Genomic DNA, 16,993 nt, shown 5'->3' on the forward strand with positions numbered 1-16,993 from the left:
CAATTGGTAATGGTCTTAAGAGATCAGTGCGGCGTTCAATTGGGTTTTCCGGGAACAGAAGATGTCATTTGTGGTTCAGGATGTAAAGGATAAACAGATACTATCATAGAAATAGATATGCTTCCATGAAGAATAGTTTATAAAGTATAACCCGAGAAGTATATAAATATAGAACCTCCACTAAATAATCCTAATTAACCTCCCAATTGACACATCTATCCCACCCACAGATGCAATCTCCATAACCCTCTGGAGCGGAGCCATCTGGTGGAACCATCAATCTACGCCTGCGAAGACGTTTCAATACATTCCTACAAATTGACCACCACAATTTAAACAAAACCCGCTTTTGGCCAATAAGTGGCCATTCATCTTGTCCAGCCGGCAGTCCTTCCCCTGCCCCTCCACTTTTCCTTGCCACAAGGAAAACTTGCCACAAACGAACAGCCGAGCTCCCTAAGCCACAAACTTGAACGTGGAGCGACAGGGATAGAGCGAATATTTGGCACTCGAACCGGGTCCGGAAAATCTAAGGGGGTGGTTGGGTGGCTGGGTGACTGGGTGACTGGGTGGTGGAGTGGCAAGCAGGCTGGCTGCTTCTTTTACTACTGCCACTTGGTAGCAGTTGGCAGTGGCAGCATCAGGCGGCAAATAATGTAAAACGCCATTAGGCGAGATTTTCTCATACAAACAACAATTGTGCATTGGCACACCAGCCTGACGTCGTCGTCGTCGTAGTCGTCGTCTGCGATTCTCATGCTGATGCTGCTCCTGTGCTGCGGGGGGTTAAGTAGAGGGGGAGAAGGCGCAGGAGGAGGAGGGGGAGGAGTGGAGGATGGCCTTCTTGTGGGCGGTGGACACAGCATTTTTTTATGCGCATTTCGCACAAGCGGAATGGAAAAGAGAAAGCACGAGGAGAGTGGAATATTCTCATGAAACGTAGCAAACGAAAACAATTTTGGGCCGCGCTGCCAGGCAAGTGGCAACATTTGTTGCTGCTGCCGTTGCTGTTGCTGTTGCCGTTGCCGCTGCGACAAATTGAATGAAATCACGGCAATTTGGAGTGGCATACATCGGCAGGCAACAGCTGCTACCAGTCCGTGTCCAAAAGTCCGCTCCCAAATGGCCACTCGCAAAAATACAGAAATACAAAAATACAGCAAAAAATAAGGAGGGCGGACAAACAAGAGGGCTGTTGACGCATAATTGAATTATTAATTTTTATTTTAAACAATGAATGACACGTTGTTGCTGTTGCTGTTGCTGCTACCGCTGCTACTGATGCTGATGTTGCTGCACATGCGTCGCTGTATTTATCTGACGGCGGCGTGTATCGCACAGATAAGGAAGTTGTTTGCTCAGCGCCAGTTCAGCAGGCAAATAAAATCAGAGCCCCGACACCCAGCACCCCATCAACCACCCACTTGATGCGTCCTCTAGGCCAGCAGGTCAAAATGAAGCTGTTTGTTTGGGTGTCTCCCAAAGTGGGCTGAGTGAGGGCTGTGGCGGGTAGTGTGTGTGTGTGTGTGGCATTGACTGACTTTTGATAATGGGCTTGGAAGATGAGTTGCTGGGGGCGGCCAGATATGGGAATCGGCAACTGAGTGCGAGGAGATAACACTTCGTAGAGGGTCGGCTGTAAACTGGCAGCATCAGAATAGGGGAAACCAACTGACAACCCACTGGGCCGGGCTTATTAAGTTTTCGCACGCCGTCTCTCGGCTCAGCGGAAGTCCTGTCCAGAAGTCGCGCTAAAATTGTCGCCCTCCATGCCCATCTATCCAGCTGCCAGCCTTACAGGCTGCCATCCTGCCTGTCTTGGACATGAAAAGCCAAGAAAGGACTCCGTTTCCTTTGGGCCGTTAAGAGTGAAGAGCGCAAAAGGACGACTGGGCCAGGATGACTGCAAGTGAAGTGTGGACAATGCCGTGAGATTTGAGAAAAGAAAGGGGGTGATGACAGCAGCAATTACACACTTTTTACTCTTAAAGGGAAACTAGAAATCAATCAGGCAAAGACTTTTCTTGAGGTAACTTGGTCAGGACATGATCTGAAATACTTGAAAATCATTTAAAAGCGGAGACATGAGACTGACAGCAACAGCAACAAGGAGCAGCAGCAAGTAGCAACAGCAACCAGCGACAGCAGCAACATCTATTTCCACAAAGCTTTAGCCACAACAGTTGTATGCCTCAAAGACACAAAAACTGAATAAGGATAATGCGTATATGTGTGTGTGTGTGAGGCAATAGCAATGGCAACTGGCAACTGGCAGCTTTCAGCAACAGCAGCAGCAATGGCAGCAGCAGCAACAGCAACATCAACCAGCAATAGCAACAACCAGCAAGAGTAACCGTTATTAAAGATTTTGAATACCTAATTATGAAAATGTCAGAAGCAAACGTTTTTTTTTTGTGTTGATGTTAAAAGCGGGAGGGGGTTGGGATGTGGGGGCAGCAGAGCAATGACAGGGACGGGGATAATCTCCGACAGGACTCCTCCGCCAGGGATGGGTGAGTGTGTTAGTGTATGTGTGGGGAGAGGATGTTGCTGGTTCGGTATTGCTGGGAGGCGTTTGGTGCTCCGCTCTATGCTGGCTGTTGCTATTGCCTCTCCTGTTGTTGTTGTTGCTCCTGTTGTTGCTACTAGTATTGCGGCCACAACAACAATAGGAACAGCAACAACATGAAGCAAAAACAGTGTTTGTGATGTGCCTGGCAGCCAAACACGCTCCTGCTCTCCATGCTCCATGCTTCTCCTCGGCAACAACATCAGGAAAATATGAAAAATTCCATTTTCATGTCACTCAATTGAATTTCCATTCAAACTGTTTTTTCTTTCCCTCAGACTCCCCTCCTTCTCTCTCTCACCCTCTCTCTTCTTTTATTTTCAGGATTCTACTTTTTTTTTTTTGTTGTATTTTGCAAGTGACTGACGCTGACGCAGCGTCGACTGTGAACGCGGCGGCGTTTTTCCATTTCCATTTAATATTTTTGCCTATTTTCCACATACATGTATGTGTGTGTGCACGTGTGTGTGTTGAGATGCGGGTGTGTTTTGTATTTTTGGGTTTTCCAGCCAAATTAATTGCCTACGGATTTGTAGTTAGTTGCCATCGTCATCGCTTTTATTGTTGTTGTTGTCGAAAAAGCTCAAACACAAATACAAGCACAACAAAATGCCTGCCACACACACACACTCACACTAACACACTTTTGAACACACAATGGCTAGCCAAAAGTCCTTTCTGCCTTGACTGCATTCGGGTTTATGGTAAAAATAAATAAATTTTGGGTTTATCTCAATGGCACACAAGTCATTTGCAGCTGAGATTTTTTTGTACGCTTTCTATCTCTACGACTATTTCCACACCACCCTCCCACGCCTCGCCCCTCTTATTCCATTTTTTTGCCGTGTGTCCTCCCCATCCTTGTGATTATTTTTTCGTCCTGCTCTCCCTTGTGGTTGCCTTTTGATGGCAAAGGTGAGCACATGTGATGGCTCAGTGTGTGTGTGTGTGTGTGTGTGGGAGAACAATATGTCCTGAGTCCAAAGTCCAGTGTTCTGAGTCCTGGTCCAGGACAATTGAAGCATGTCGTGGGGATCTGTGGATTTTGGACACGAGCTTACATCGGATTAACATTGTCCTCAAGGCGTTCGAGTCAGTCCTATTGAATGCATTAAATTAAGCATCCAAGGACATTCGAGGATGTAAGATAATAAAAATTATTCTGCAATAAGGATAGCCATTAAAACTAGCTTATTGGAGAGAGAAACACTAAGGGGAATAATGATAAATAATTTTTGTCCAAAAATGTTCACCCCAAAGTGGACCTTTCCTTTTCAGGCCACCCACAAATAAGTGTCCTGCGAGCAGGAGGGCAGAAGGACGAATGTAAAACAGTTCCGGCTTTTGTTTAGTGGCCCTAACAGCGATGCCAACTGCAGTCACATTCCACTTGCTCGTGCTCGAACAGACACACCATGTTGTGCCTCGTGCCTTCATGTAGATTTATTTATAAAATTTAAATTTTAAACAAAAGCACCAAAACCCAACAACAACCAACAACAAAAACAACAGTGGATGACCAAATGCGCCAGCGGCTTTGCAAAATCCTGAATCCTGAATCCTGAATGCCGAATGGCGAGCGGCGCCTGCTCCTGACAAGCTGACAGCCCTGCTGGGTCTGACTCTGGACTCTGGATTCTGGATTCTCGGCCAGGCGACATTTTCACTTGTCATGCTTTTGCTTGAGTAATTAAATATAATTTTCTTCCCGCGCTTTTTACACGATGAAAAATATTTAAAAAAAAAAAAGAAATACAGAAAACAAAAACTGGAATAAACAATAGAGACAAAAGCATTGACAGTCGCTGAAAGTGACGCTCCGGGCGATGGTTGGTGGCTTGTGGCTGACAACTGCTGAGGATTGGAGAGGAAAATGTGGATTTTTCTTTATCATAAAATTAGTGGAAAGTTTTCAAAATATTAACAAGAAAAGAGGAGAGCAAGGGGCTTTATTTTTAAGTCTAAAATTCAATATAGCTATTTTTATAAATTTAAATCTCTGAGACTAAAATACTAGATACGGTGAGTATCCTTTTTGACCATCCTTTCACTCCCCTTTCCCTCCCACCTTTCTTGTAACAATAAATACTGTGTGCAGCTGCAGCAACAGTGGCAACAATGGCATCAATTTTTTGTAACATGTTGCCAAACATGGCCCAAGCCATGCCCCAAACTGACTCCGGCTGATGCTGATGCTGATACTGATGTGCCACTGGCATTGCTGCCACCAATGGGTGGTGCTGCCACTGCTGCTGCTGCTGCTGCGGTGGCCACTTAAATGTCGTTATGTTGTCGGGTCACGCGCCAGGCTCCAATGTGGATGTGTCCCGGGGCCATGTCCTGTGTCCTTTTTGGGGGGCCAGTGGGGGAAAAAAAAACAACTTTATTGCCGCAGCAATTATGCGTAGCTAATAAAAATGTGCGGAGGTGTTTGGCCAAAAGGCACAAGGGGGTGAGGTGGCATGGAGGGCTTGGAAACATATAGAAAGGTCCTGGGGCAGGCAGCCATTGACAGGAAAACGATTTATGCATGCGCGAATAATTAATGCGTTGATTTATTTAAAAACGTGTTTCGGCATTCAAATGAAGGCGCCAATCCTAAAAAGGTTCCAATTAACCCATTGGTAATGCAAATAAATTAATAAAAATAAAAGAGTATTAGTAAGTATGGCTGAGAGCTTCTGTGGAATTCGTTAAACCAACAATATGCTTTCATCTGCTGTGCTGGCCGCCGCCAATCGGGCATTAATGGGTTAACATGTGTGAACTCTCAGCGGGTCTGTTGAAATGCAAATTTATATTCAAGCCTGACAGCAACAACAACCAAAACAAACATTGCTAACAAAAAATGCTCCCAGAGAAATACCGAAAAAAAACAACGATTGAAAATGGCAAAGAAGAAAAATCAAATATGTTAAGCGGCATTTAAGCGCGGCATCGAGATCCTGTGCCTGCCACATGAGATAATGCCACTCTCCAGCCCCCTCCCCTTCTACCTTGTTTGTATATTTTTCTAAAAATTTGCACGCATTGCATTGTTGTACACCCTACCCTTCTGGCCAATGTTGTTGTTGTCCTTTTGGGGTCTCTGTTTGTTTGTTTGTCGCGCGCACACACATGTGTGCGGTTCCCAGCGGCAGCGTCCCCCGAAAAGTATGCAAAGCAACAAAAACAAAAAGAGCGAAATCAGGAAAGGAAGAAACAAAAAATAAACGGAAGTCGGCGCACGCCATTTGTGTGTGTGGGAGTGCGGGTGCGGGAGTGCGGGTGATGTGGGAAATGTAAACGGAATTGTTTTGCCAGCCCGATGCTGGCTGTGGGTGGTGGGCTGTGGGAAAAGGTGCGGGTGCCAGTGTATGTGTGTGTGACAAAAGGATAATGACTGGCAACCGGGGCACCCATCGAAACCCACACAAACACTCACACTCACACTCACACACACACACACGCTCACCGCGCTGCGTGTCTTATCACCAATGAAGGAAAACACGCACGCCCGCTCAACAAGCTGAAATCAACTCAAGGCAATGCTGCCACTGCCACTTCCACAGCCACGGCGGAAACGGCCACTCGGGCGTATTGACAACGACTAGGGCTCCCCGGCGATCCCCCTCCAGCTGCTGGCAGGAGTTTGCTCAAAGGACTAATTTCACTCCTTCACTTCTGGGTTTGGGGTTTCCAATCAAGCATGAGAATGCACTACGGGCAGGTAAACAGAAACATTAGCTGAATGATTTTAGAAATTTATTAAAAAAGAGTTTTGGAAAAAGTGGCAGGGCAGTAGTATAAAAGTTAAATAGACAGTTTCACTCAAGATAAAACTTGGCCTAAGGTTTAAAAACAAAGAAAACATTAAAAAAGTTCATAAGCATACAAAAACAGCAAGTATAAATTGCATATACAACTTTTCAACGCAAGTGGAAAATGGTTGCGTTTGAATTTCCGGCGGAAGCCCGCCAACCATTACATTTTCATTCCACCATAATGCATCCCTCGCTTATGGCACTTTACAACACAACCTCTGTTAAGTCACTGTTACATAACAGGTATGTTAAAATCCATGTTGAACAGTACCGTGAATAACACATTTACCAACACTAAACCATCATGGCGCCTTAACGCCAGGCATTTGAAATAAAAAACCAAATATCACTTAAATTATTGCACTTTATTTCGTGTTTTAAACTAAATGGTCATTAAAATTAAGAGTCTATAAAATAGTTTGATCAACAACTTCGATTACGTAGCTGGGCGTTCCTGTCACGCCCCCAACATGCAACAGCATCGGCAAAAACAACAACGACTGAAGGCAATTACAATTAAATGACTATTCTTCACTGACTCGGTTTCTCGACAAGGTCACTGGGAGGATGGGGGCAGTGGGTCATTGTGACGTCATTGCATTAACGTGAACTTAGACAATTTACGTGAACTTGCATTTAAGTACTAATTATCACATAGTAACCTTATGGGGTAGGCGTTTCTCGTCTCGCATCGGTATTGCAGTGACTTGATGGCGGCGATCAGCGATATCCCAGCAGGTATTTGGGCAGGTAGGTGATCGAGGACAGCAGGCTATAGCTTTAAGGAGGTTGAGGAAAGTGAGAACAATAAGTAAATGGAAGAAATATTTATTATGATAAACGGTTACAAAGCTCCAGCCACCAAATATATACAATTCTCAACCACCGGCATCAACAATCACCACATCAAAGTTGGTTTGGTCCTCCACGGGAGACTTTTCCTCGGCTCTGTATGGATATTAGTTTGTCATATTTGAGTTGATTTGGCAAACCACCACACCAGTGCAGAAAATAAAATGAATTTGGTTATTATTTGAATAATAAACTGTATGAACACAGAATGTTATGGAGGTACAAATAGGCGAGTAACACCAAAAATTAAAGCACAACTACCACTGAACTACGTGAATCTTTTGCTTACGAGTTGGTCAATCCTCGATAGAACCACGACTTCCAGGACTTGGAGGACTCCTCGTCTATTTTGGACTCTACCTCTGCGCAGAAGTGCTTCCGATCGTGGGAGCGTCCACTTCTGCAATCGCAAATCAAACGCTTCTTGCACTCGGCATCACAGGTGGGTCTAGCCGGGGAGTTCTTCCAGTAATATCTGAGGGATAATGAAGGACTTGTTTATCTTTCCCTTAAATATACACCAAAACAATCACTCACTTGTAGTAGAGCTCGAATAGCTCTTGATTGTTGGTGAGCTCGCTGAGTAAATTGTTCCAATCACTGGGACGCAGGGCCTTCATGTTGTAGGCCGCTCTGGCGGTGTACAGTTTGTACCAGATGGGGTAGCCATACAGGTTGGCCTCCTTGAGATTCATTATCCAGGACTCGTGGTCAATGACCAGCCGAGTGGTGGAGTCATGATCCCCATCCACATAGTAGATCCGATAGCCGGGATTGAGGTCATAGTAAGGTGATACAGAGGGTCCTATGTAGGCTATACTATTGGGATGATCTAGAAGAATGAGTTATCCATTAATTCCCATTATTAATATTAAATTTTTATGAATCTTACTCAGATCATGTGGATCGTAGAACATCTCAAACTCATCGTAGTGGGTGTGTCCGTAGAACTGAGCCGTCACTGTACTCTCATAACGAGCTATGATCTTGTAGAAGTTCCGGGACCAAACTTTTAGACAGTCAGAGTGTCCTGGTGGAATGTGACCTATGACATGAACCTTCTCGTTGGAGAACTCGGCACTTTGCAGCTCATAAATGAACCTGAAAGTAAAATAAATATTTAAAACTAATCCTTAAGCTTGAAAAACCTTTAGTTACCATTGCAGTTCAGTTGCCGGATCCGTGGAATTGAGGAGCAGCCACCAGTTCTTGTTGTTGCAGTAGTTCATGTTCATGGAGATGATGCGGAAGCCAGGACGCACCAGCACCGAATAGAAGGCGCCACGACGCACCGTGGGTGTCACACTCTGTGGCAGCCACCGCCGCCATTGGGCATCAAGTTCGTCGTACAGCCAGCTGATGGAGATGTCCACCTGGTTGACGTATGGAGGCGGAAAGCTGTTCACTGGAGCGCTTTCGTGGTTGCCCAGAGCCGGGAAGATGGGCACTCCGGGGAACTTCTCGGCCATCTGCTTCACTGTCTCCTTGATGATGGCCAGGTTCTCCTCCTTGGTCTGGTTCCAGACGTCGTGCGGCGGCAGGTCGCCCGTCCACAGGATGTAGTCGATGTCCTTGTGCGTCTCGGCAATGTGCGAGAGCATGTGATCCACCGTCCGCTTGGGCGTGTCGCACTTCCGGTAGTCGCCCCATTTCCCGGCGGCAGCATTGGGCGTGGCTGGGCGTCCGCTACTCAGGCGGCAGCAGAGCGGCTCATTGCACTCGGCATTGGAACCCTCCGCGTAGTGGGGGTCGTAGTGGGTGTCCGAGATGTGCAGGACCTTGAAGAAGGGGGCTCCGTCCACAGGAATGGGCAGGTCAGCGAGACGCGGCGGCTTGGGCACTGGCGGGAAGACCACCTCCCACTCGTGGTACGGATTGTAGACATCCGCACATCCGTCTCCAATGACGAAACTGCAGAGCTCGTCGGGACTGAGGTTGACCCTCTTCAGGACGTAGATAAGTTCGCTGCCAAAGAGCTGGGCCACTCCCTGGCAGACCCTGGCGCTTTGGATGTTGAGGTTGGTGCAGTAGTCGGTGATCATGCGGATCAGCTCCCCGTCCGTCTTACCCACCTTGATCTGCTGCTGAAGCATCCCGGCACCGGCGCGGCAGGCCGTGCACGTGACCTTTGACATCACACTGTTCTCTATCTCGAAGGCCACCTGCTTGAGGTTGAGCAGCTTCAGGGCCTTGTCCACCAGGGGCGGGTACACCAGACCGTCCCCGCCGGCCACATCGTACCACAGCATCCGTCCGGTGGCGGAGTGGTTCTGGCGGAGATTGGCAAGCCGCTGCAGGAACTCGGCGTCCGAGGCGTCGGAGCCTATGGCCCGATGGGTGCGATTGGGATGCAGGACAGGCTCCAGGTGGGGCTCAATGCTCCTGGGCTGGGCCTCAATAACCCAGCTCTCCGTTTCCGGCTGCGTCCAGTTGATTTCCGGTCTGCGCCAGGTGAACAGGAAGGGCATAGCTCCAACTGGAAGGGGAATACTCCTCATTAGTTACCTGAATTGTTCTCAGATTCTTTGACTCACCATCTGCCACCAATTCGAAAGCCAAGAGGAGAGCAATGAGCCAGCAGTTTCCCCTGGGAATCGGCCATCGCTGCTGTGTCATAATGCTCCGGCTCCCAGACTCCTCAGAGCTTCAGATCTCACTCTCAAGATACCTCCGTTATCCACGGGCTGCTTGACCTACATTTGTGGGTTTAACCAAAAGCGAAACAAAAACAAAAAATATATAAATACGATTCGGAGAGTCATTATTTTGGGGAACGGGTTTCATTACAACGACTTGGGAGGGATCTGGCCAGAGGCATGTCAACGTTTGGGTTTGTTTTGGCTTTTATGCAGTTTCGTTTTGGCCGCAATGTTTATGATTTATGCAATTTTCGGGATGAGACATAAGTATACTGACTGCTGGCGTAACTTGCTCTCAAGACCCGAGTTACCTGACCACTTGTGGAAAGTATTCCCTCAGGCCCAATGACTTTTGTCGCATTATGATGGTCGGCCTGCCATTTCCATACTCCAACCTGACCTCTGCCATTGAAGGACCTCAAATCTAAATTTCAATTTCAATCCATGCCTGTTTGTTGGTGGCTGGCTGGCTGGCTGGTTCCTATGTACGAGTTTGGGGCTTTCATCAACATTTGACAGCACTTAAAATCTCGTTAGCTGTAAATGGCAGACATGTTTGAACACCCACGCATACACCCCACACCCACAGCAACAACATCGACACATCAGCAACATCAGCAGCAGCAGCAACAGCATGGGAGCAACATCAGCAAGTTGGCAGCAAAACGGGGGAGCTGTCACCTCCCGATTGCGATGCATGTGGCATTAGATGAAATTGTTGCAACGCTTTTATTTGGATTGACAGATACATTTGTAGCTTACGGTTCGAGTGACTCACATATGCTGTTGTTGCTTCTGTTTGTTTGTTCAAAGCGCACAAGCACACACACTCGTCCGAGGGGCTGTTAAATATCACAGTCCCCGGAGCATTAACTTGTCCGTTTATTTACTGAGATGGCTTTATCAAAATTGCCTTATCAGCATCTGCCCCGCAGATGTGATTTAATGAAACTGGAAATTATTTAGTTGCTTTATTTTCTATTTGTTTTTTTGTTAAGTACACAAAGGGTTATCACGATTTGGTTTTTGTAGAGCAGAGAGCTCTTTATCAGGGTCTCTGTGCAACGGAAACTATGCAGTTCCCTCATAGGATAATTAGCCCCTTTGTATTCCTGGCTCTCCCTGGCATGACCCTGAATCAACCTGCAATGGATCGTCTTCTATGAAGGCCCCTGCCTAGCCACCGTCACATGACACCCAATAAAAACAACATAACAATAATGTGCGAGTAAACAAGGCAACTGAGCCGAATTGATTTGTTTGTGGGGGCTGTTGGAGCCTCATTATGCACCGGGCCGGGCCTGGGACCGGCCTGGGACGGGGGCTCAATGCCACCAAGCCACCAATTGGCATACCGCCGACAAATCGGCCGGGCATATATCATCCATTTGTGCGGACAAGTGTCGCTAAGGTACATTGGCCTCGTCGGGTGAAATCGTCTTGTAATCATCGGAGGTCTCGTCTCGTCTGGATTCGTCGCGTCTGCCACCGCAAAGACTTTTTATTTGCTGTTGTGATTTGAGCGAAAATCGAAAGTGTCTGCCGCAGGGCGCACAGAGTTCAACTAAAATGCATTATTAGGAAATCTAATAAAAGTGTGGAGGGAGAGAGGGCAGCGTCCGCGGCAACAAACTCGTTTCGCGGACAAGGTTAGCCGAGGACAACACTAATTTCCAGATGAATGCAGGTCAAGTTACAGCCATCAAAAAAGACATTACAAAACTATCAAAAACAAAACTAAAGCCGATGCCTTCGTTAAACCGGTTTATGGGTTTCAGCTGCAGGCTGGAGCACGTGTAGGGCTGTATCGCCTCCAAAATGGATTTTTGGCACAGCCCCGACCGTACGACACACATCTGCATCCCACTTAGTTCTCAGCTTTCTCATTCACGGGCATATTTTGACTGGCATATACACTTTGTTTTTGGTTTTCATTCAAGGCACGATTCCTCCAAAAAAAAAACCTAAAATAAAAGGGCCACTCCACGCAACGGAAACCCGAGACGCGAGGCCCAAAAAACTTTCACTTTCTTTAGAAATTATTTTTGATAATATAATTTTTCTCTTTCCCTCCATTTCGAGTTACTTTATTTCTGTGGCCGAACATGAAAAACAGTTTGATGTGCTAAATGGAGTGGCTCCTTGGCTCCCACACCACCCAGGGCTTAAGTCATTTTCGTCCAATCTTGTGGGCTTTGTCTCTTAGTGGGTCTATTGTATAATGGTGCAGTAGTCGGTCACGCTGCATGTAATGTTTTAATGAACATTTCTTGTTTTATAATAATTAGGAAAGAGAAGGTATGCTAAGAGACTGTGCTGCGGTGTGTGAGAAGCGAGATGAAAACGAAAGTGAGTTTCTTTTCTTTTTCCGGAACACATTAGGCCGATGGAAAACTTGTTCAAAGTGATTCATGGCTGGATGGGATGGGGTGGGGTGCTCCAAGCCCCAAAATCGATTTGACAAATGAAAGCCAATCTGAAACACATTTTCGTTTTGTTTCGAGCTTAAAACTGATTGTAAATTCAGGCACGTAATAATTAGAAAAGCACTTTATTGAGAGCAAATGCCTACACGATCTCAATGATCTTACAAACTCATTTTTTGGATTTTAATGCCTCTGGTTGTCAGGCTCGAGGGACAGCCTAGGCATGTGGCCTATATATATTTGGTTAGCGGGGGCTAATTAAACATGCAGCCCCAACCACAAGCCCACCTTAGCCGCTGAAATCAGTGAGCCACTCATCACCGCACACCCGACACGCACAGCAAACTGTACGCAAAAAGAAACGGAAAATACTCGAAGTACTCGTAGAATTCCCAATATGGTTGTGAGTATCGAAAGCGTAAAGCTGCGTAATCCACGAAGAGGTTTGTGCACTTGGAGAAATGTGGGGCTACTGATAGGAACTACAATTTCTTTTACAGGAAAGATAGAGCCACAGAGATCCTATTCTTTGCCTCTACAAGGGAGCTTGAAATCCTCCATAGAATATCCCTCAAAAAAGTGACATCTCGACAATAGTTTGGCAAGAAATTCATTGAAGACGAGCACCGCGCATGCGTGACTTAGCCAAGACGGCGAGTGAAATGCGCAAACGTGTTTTTCCTGCCGAAGCTTCTGACGAAATGTGTAACAGCCAACAGTAAAAGACAAAATACATATACTATGTTGCCACTGGCCACTAGCAACTACCAGACCCAGGCCCAGGCACCACTGGTAACTGGTTTGACGGAAATCCATAGCCAAGTTAAATCAAAAACCAAAACATTGATTGCCGCTGACAGTTCGCGTATGACGGTTACCTACCTGTTGGACCAAAAACCAAAAAAACTTAACACAAAAATTCACAATTTCCGAGTCGAACTTTCGTTCTTGACCCACAACGAACCGCACTGAACCCGCCTTTGTTCTTTGGCGTTTCGTTTTCTTTCTTTCTTTTCTTTTTTTTCTTTTTTTTTCTTTAATATTTGTTGTGCTTCTGCCACTTTTTCTTTCTTTCTTACGGTTTACACCACTATATCTGTGTATTTTTAGACAATATTTTATGCGATAATTCGCATCTCTCTTTCGGTGATTGGCCTCATTTATTGACGATTCATTTGTTTGGCTCACGAATTTCTACAATCGCACAATTGGAGCCGAGCTCGTATATATTTCTTTTTGGCATGCACTCGGACGCCCGGACGCCACACTTGTCGGTTTTGAGCTGTGGTTCAGAAGATTTCACCCGCCGTGTGGCACAAAAGACGTGTCTCCGCTGAGAGAGAAATCCAACCGTTCGTCGCGAGTCGCCGCCAGCAACTGAATGGTTTTCAACCGAATGGTTGAAAAAAGAGCAGCTTTTGAGCCGAGCTTGCTGGCTGGTTGATTAATAAAAAAATGCATGTTCTCTCGTTTGTAAAAAAGAGATAGTTTTTTAGAGTTCTGACTGCCAGAAGAGATACTCATGAAGAAAGAGAGTGGAAGCTTTTTTCCCCCGATTAAAAATGATACTAATATTATACATTTGGCTTTTAATTAGTTTGATGTTCTAGTCGTATCTCACATGTCAAATTGTTAACCATTGTTTAAAAACGGAAGTGGGTAGTATAGATTAACATATCCATTGTTAGATGATTTTAATTTAAAAACAAAATGTATACAAATATTTTTGGGGGTGACTCACAACTAGTCTAGAAACACAGCTTAGTCAGTAGAATTCTTTTTAAAATTCCTTTTAGTTCTAAGCACTTTTTAATGAAAACCTCTAAGACCTCTTTTAAGAGTTTAAGACTAAATGTCTTTATAATTTAATTGCCATTCTCCAGCATATCACTTCCTAGTTATAATAACCCATTTCTATGCACTCGAACAGTGTTGAATCTAACACCTCGTTGGCTTTCAAAGGCATTCCTTTATTCTCCATATTTACACTTACGATAAGGTACATAATGTACGTGCTTATATATATTCACATACTTTGATGTCCGATAACCCCCCAACAACTATGACAACCGTTTTTTTCGCCAACTAGGGGTCTGTCAGATGGGAGGTGGGTGGGTGCCCCGGGCCACCACTATAACCATCAATCAAGTTCTGCTAACCGTTTACTCCCGTATCCGACAAATGCAACCGAGTGATTTATGATCGGAGTGCCCGCCTATCAGGCAGAGGATTCAATTGACGCACTCGAAGTCGACTCATCGCACTGCTTGTAAATGGTGAACACTTCATGCTTGAAGCTCAGGATGCGTTTCAGGCTGGCCGGCTCCTGCTGCACCGCGGCACTGAGGGACTTGTGGTCCGAGTCCTGGACTACGGTGGTGGCCGCCGCATTCCGGGCCAGTTGGCAGCGCCAGGTGAAGGTGGGTGGTCGCAGACCACAGCAGCAACCCGACCACTTGCCTTTGTTCACCTCCTCCGTTGGCATGGCGGCGTCTTGAACATTCCCGGGAGAGCAGCCAAAGAAATACCGGATTTTCTGCTTCACCAGCGATGCCGTCCGTATCGTTTGGGTGAGAAACGTATAGAATATGGGATTCAGGGCGCAGCTGAAGAGGTTGAGGATGCCGAAGCTGAAGTACAGCAGCCAGTCGATGGGCTCCGAGTAGGATCCGTAGAGTCGCATAATCAGGAAGACCCAGGCGGGCAGTCGGAGGAATATGAAGACGGCCATCATCAGCAGGACCACTACCACCATTTTTCTGTGTCTGGCCTCCCTGGCCAACGACGCTGCTGTTGTTTTCTTGCCAGGATTAGGGGAAGGCGGGCTGGAGGGCTGAGGAATCTTATCCACGGCGAAGGGCAGGGCCACGCCGATGGCACTGACCAAGGTCGAGGGCATCAGGAAGTCCCCATTGCTGCCGGCCGATCCGAGGGACTTGAACTGACCCTGCTGGGGCTCCTGCTGGCGCACCTGCTGCTCCTGGTGGAAGTGCCGCCTCAGCCAGAGCTGCCTCGCAATTGTGGCATTCAGCCAAATGAACGCCACTATACAGGGGATAAAGATCAGGGTGAAGAGTACTACGTAGTATAATCCGACAGCATGCTGGAACAACACACAGAGAAATATTTATAGAATTGCATAAATTGTTTTCTACACACCCGGCTGATAAGATAAGGAGGACATTGGTTCGACAACATGGATGGATTCCCCCATCCCAGGTCCCCGCGCAAATCCCATTTAATCACCCCGCTGCCAAGTGATAATCCCAGCTGCGGACTTACGTCGCCGGCCAGGCACATGTGTACCAGCTCCAGTTCGGTGACCACCAGTTCCTCAGGAACTTCTGCGTTGTTGTCTTCGCCCTCTGCCTTGTTGTCCTCTGCATCCAGCAGATAGACATGCTGGAAATCGTAGATGCCCAAAAGGGGTCCCGAGGCGCCAATCGAACAGGCCCAAATCAGCAGCATGGTGACCACACTGAACCGGTAGTCTGGATTCCACAAGCCCAGCACTGGCCGCATTATGGCCAGGTAGCGATCCAGGGCAATGGCCACGAGGGTCAGGCTCCCAGAGAGCACAGAAGTGGTGGTAACAAAGGGCACAAACTTGCACATGAAGCCACCAATAGTCTGGAGAGGAATTGCAACAGAAATCACAGAAATATACAGACCTCTTTGGACCTTCCCACTTACCCAAAGCTGGAGGTACTCGGCATTAAACTGAGCCATGTAGGAGATTGTACAGAAAACCGTGGAAGAGAGGTCACTGCAGGCAAGGGAGATCAGGCAGGACCGAAAGAAGGGTCTCAGTTTCCGGCGGGAATTGACGTAGAGAGTGCTCAGATTTCCGACAAAGGCCAACACAAAGAGGATGCCCACCACGGCGGAGAAGGCGTTCCGCTTGAGGCTGTTCAGCTGGCTGAGATCACCGATGAAGATGCCCGGATAGGGCTGAATTGTGGGCTCGGGAGTGAACTCTCCGTGCTTGCTGAGGGCCCACTTCAGGTACAACTGCAACTGCTCCAAGGTGTAGTGAAGAAGGGCCATTTCCAGGGTGGGGCCCAAAAGTATGCCGCAGAAAGGTCCGAACTGGAGAGCTTTTGCCAATCGACTGGGGGACAGATTTATGGCCACCGCTACCGAAGGGTACCGCCCGAGGCTTAATGATCCATTATCGGAGCCGCTTATCATTCACCGTTAACCGCTCAACTGTCGTCATTATAACGGTCGTAACGATGTTGGTGAAATCCCCCCCTTATTTTGAGAGCTTTTGGATTTAGTTTAGCCGTGGTTTTTTGACATTTATTCGACTGGAATCGACTGGAATCTCCCTTGTCTGATAGCACATTCTGTTCTTTCTTTATTGTCCTCTCTTCGGTTGCATAAGTTTAGCTTCAAAAAATACAACGCCTTCAACGCACATATACATACAGTATATATATATATATATTCGTAATAACTATTATAGAGCTAACTCGTAAGCTTAATGTATAAAAAAAGACTACAAAAACTCTTTGTTTTAATGTTAAAACTTAACAGCAAAAGCCTACGAGAACTAACTTAGGTATAAACAATTATTCGGTAAGCAGCGAGGGTAAACCAATCAAGTATTTTATACAAACTTTAATAGCTAGCTAATTATTACGGAAACTAAGCACTCGAAACTCTCGAAAATCGAAAATACTTGGAATTTTTCCGGCAAAC

The 16,993-nt window shown here is 46.5% G+C and overlaps 2 protein-coding genes across 3 annotated transcripts; both read right to left on the reverse strand.

Moving 5' to 3' along the window:
* Window positions 1-6,716: 6,716 nt before the first annotated feature.
* Window positions 6,717-13,673, reverse strand: LOC6494251 (sphingomyelin phosphodiesterase). Of its 2 annotated transcripts, none has more exons than XM_014907205.3 (7): window positions 13,172-13,673; window positions 9,759-9,917; window positions 8,383-9,700; window positions 8,117-8,325; window positions 7,762-8,056; window positions 7,514-7,699; window positions 6,717-7,150 (listed from the first exon to the last, which is right to left on the reverse strand). In XM_014907205.3, the coding sequence occupies exons 2-7, from the start codon at window positions 9,838-9,840 to the stop codon at window positions 7,093-7,095; spliced, it is 2,148 nt and encodes a 715-aa protein (XP_014762691.1). In that variant the 5' UTR covers window positions 9,841-9,917; window positions 13,172-13,673; the 3' UTR covers window positions 6,717-7,092. The 2 variants fall into 2 exon arrangements, with proteins under 2 accessions (XP_014762691.1, XP_001960661.2); XM_001960625.4 differs by lacking the exon at window positions 6,717-7,150 and adding an exon at window positions 7,185-7,320.
* Window positions 13,340-16,571, reverse strand: LOC6494250 (orexin receptor type 2). The gene is made up of 3 exons (XM_001960626.4): window positions 15,983-16,571; window positions 15,572-15,919; window positions 13,340-15,392 (listed from the first exon to the last, which is right to left on the reverse strand). The coding sequence occupies exons 1-3, from the start codon at window positions 16,478-16,480 to the stop codon at window positions 14,508-14,510; spliced, it is 1,731 nt and encodes a 576-aa protein (XP_001960662.2). The 5' UTR covers window positions 16,481-16,571; the 3' UTR covers window positions 13,340-14,507.
* Window positions 16,572-16,993: the final 422 nt, after the last annotated feature.

Source organism: Drosophila ananassae, chromosome 3L (assembly GCF_017639315.1).
Source record: "Drosophila ananassae strain 14024-0371.13 chromosome 3L, ASM1763931v2, whole genome shotgun sequence".
NCBI lineage: Eukaryota > Metazoa > Arthropoda > Insecta > Diptera > Drosophilidae > Drosophila > Drosophila ananassae.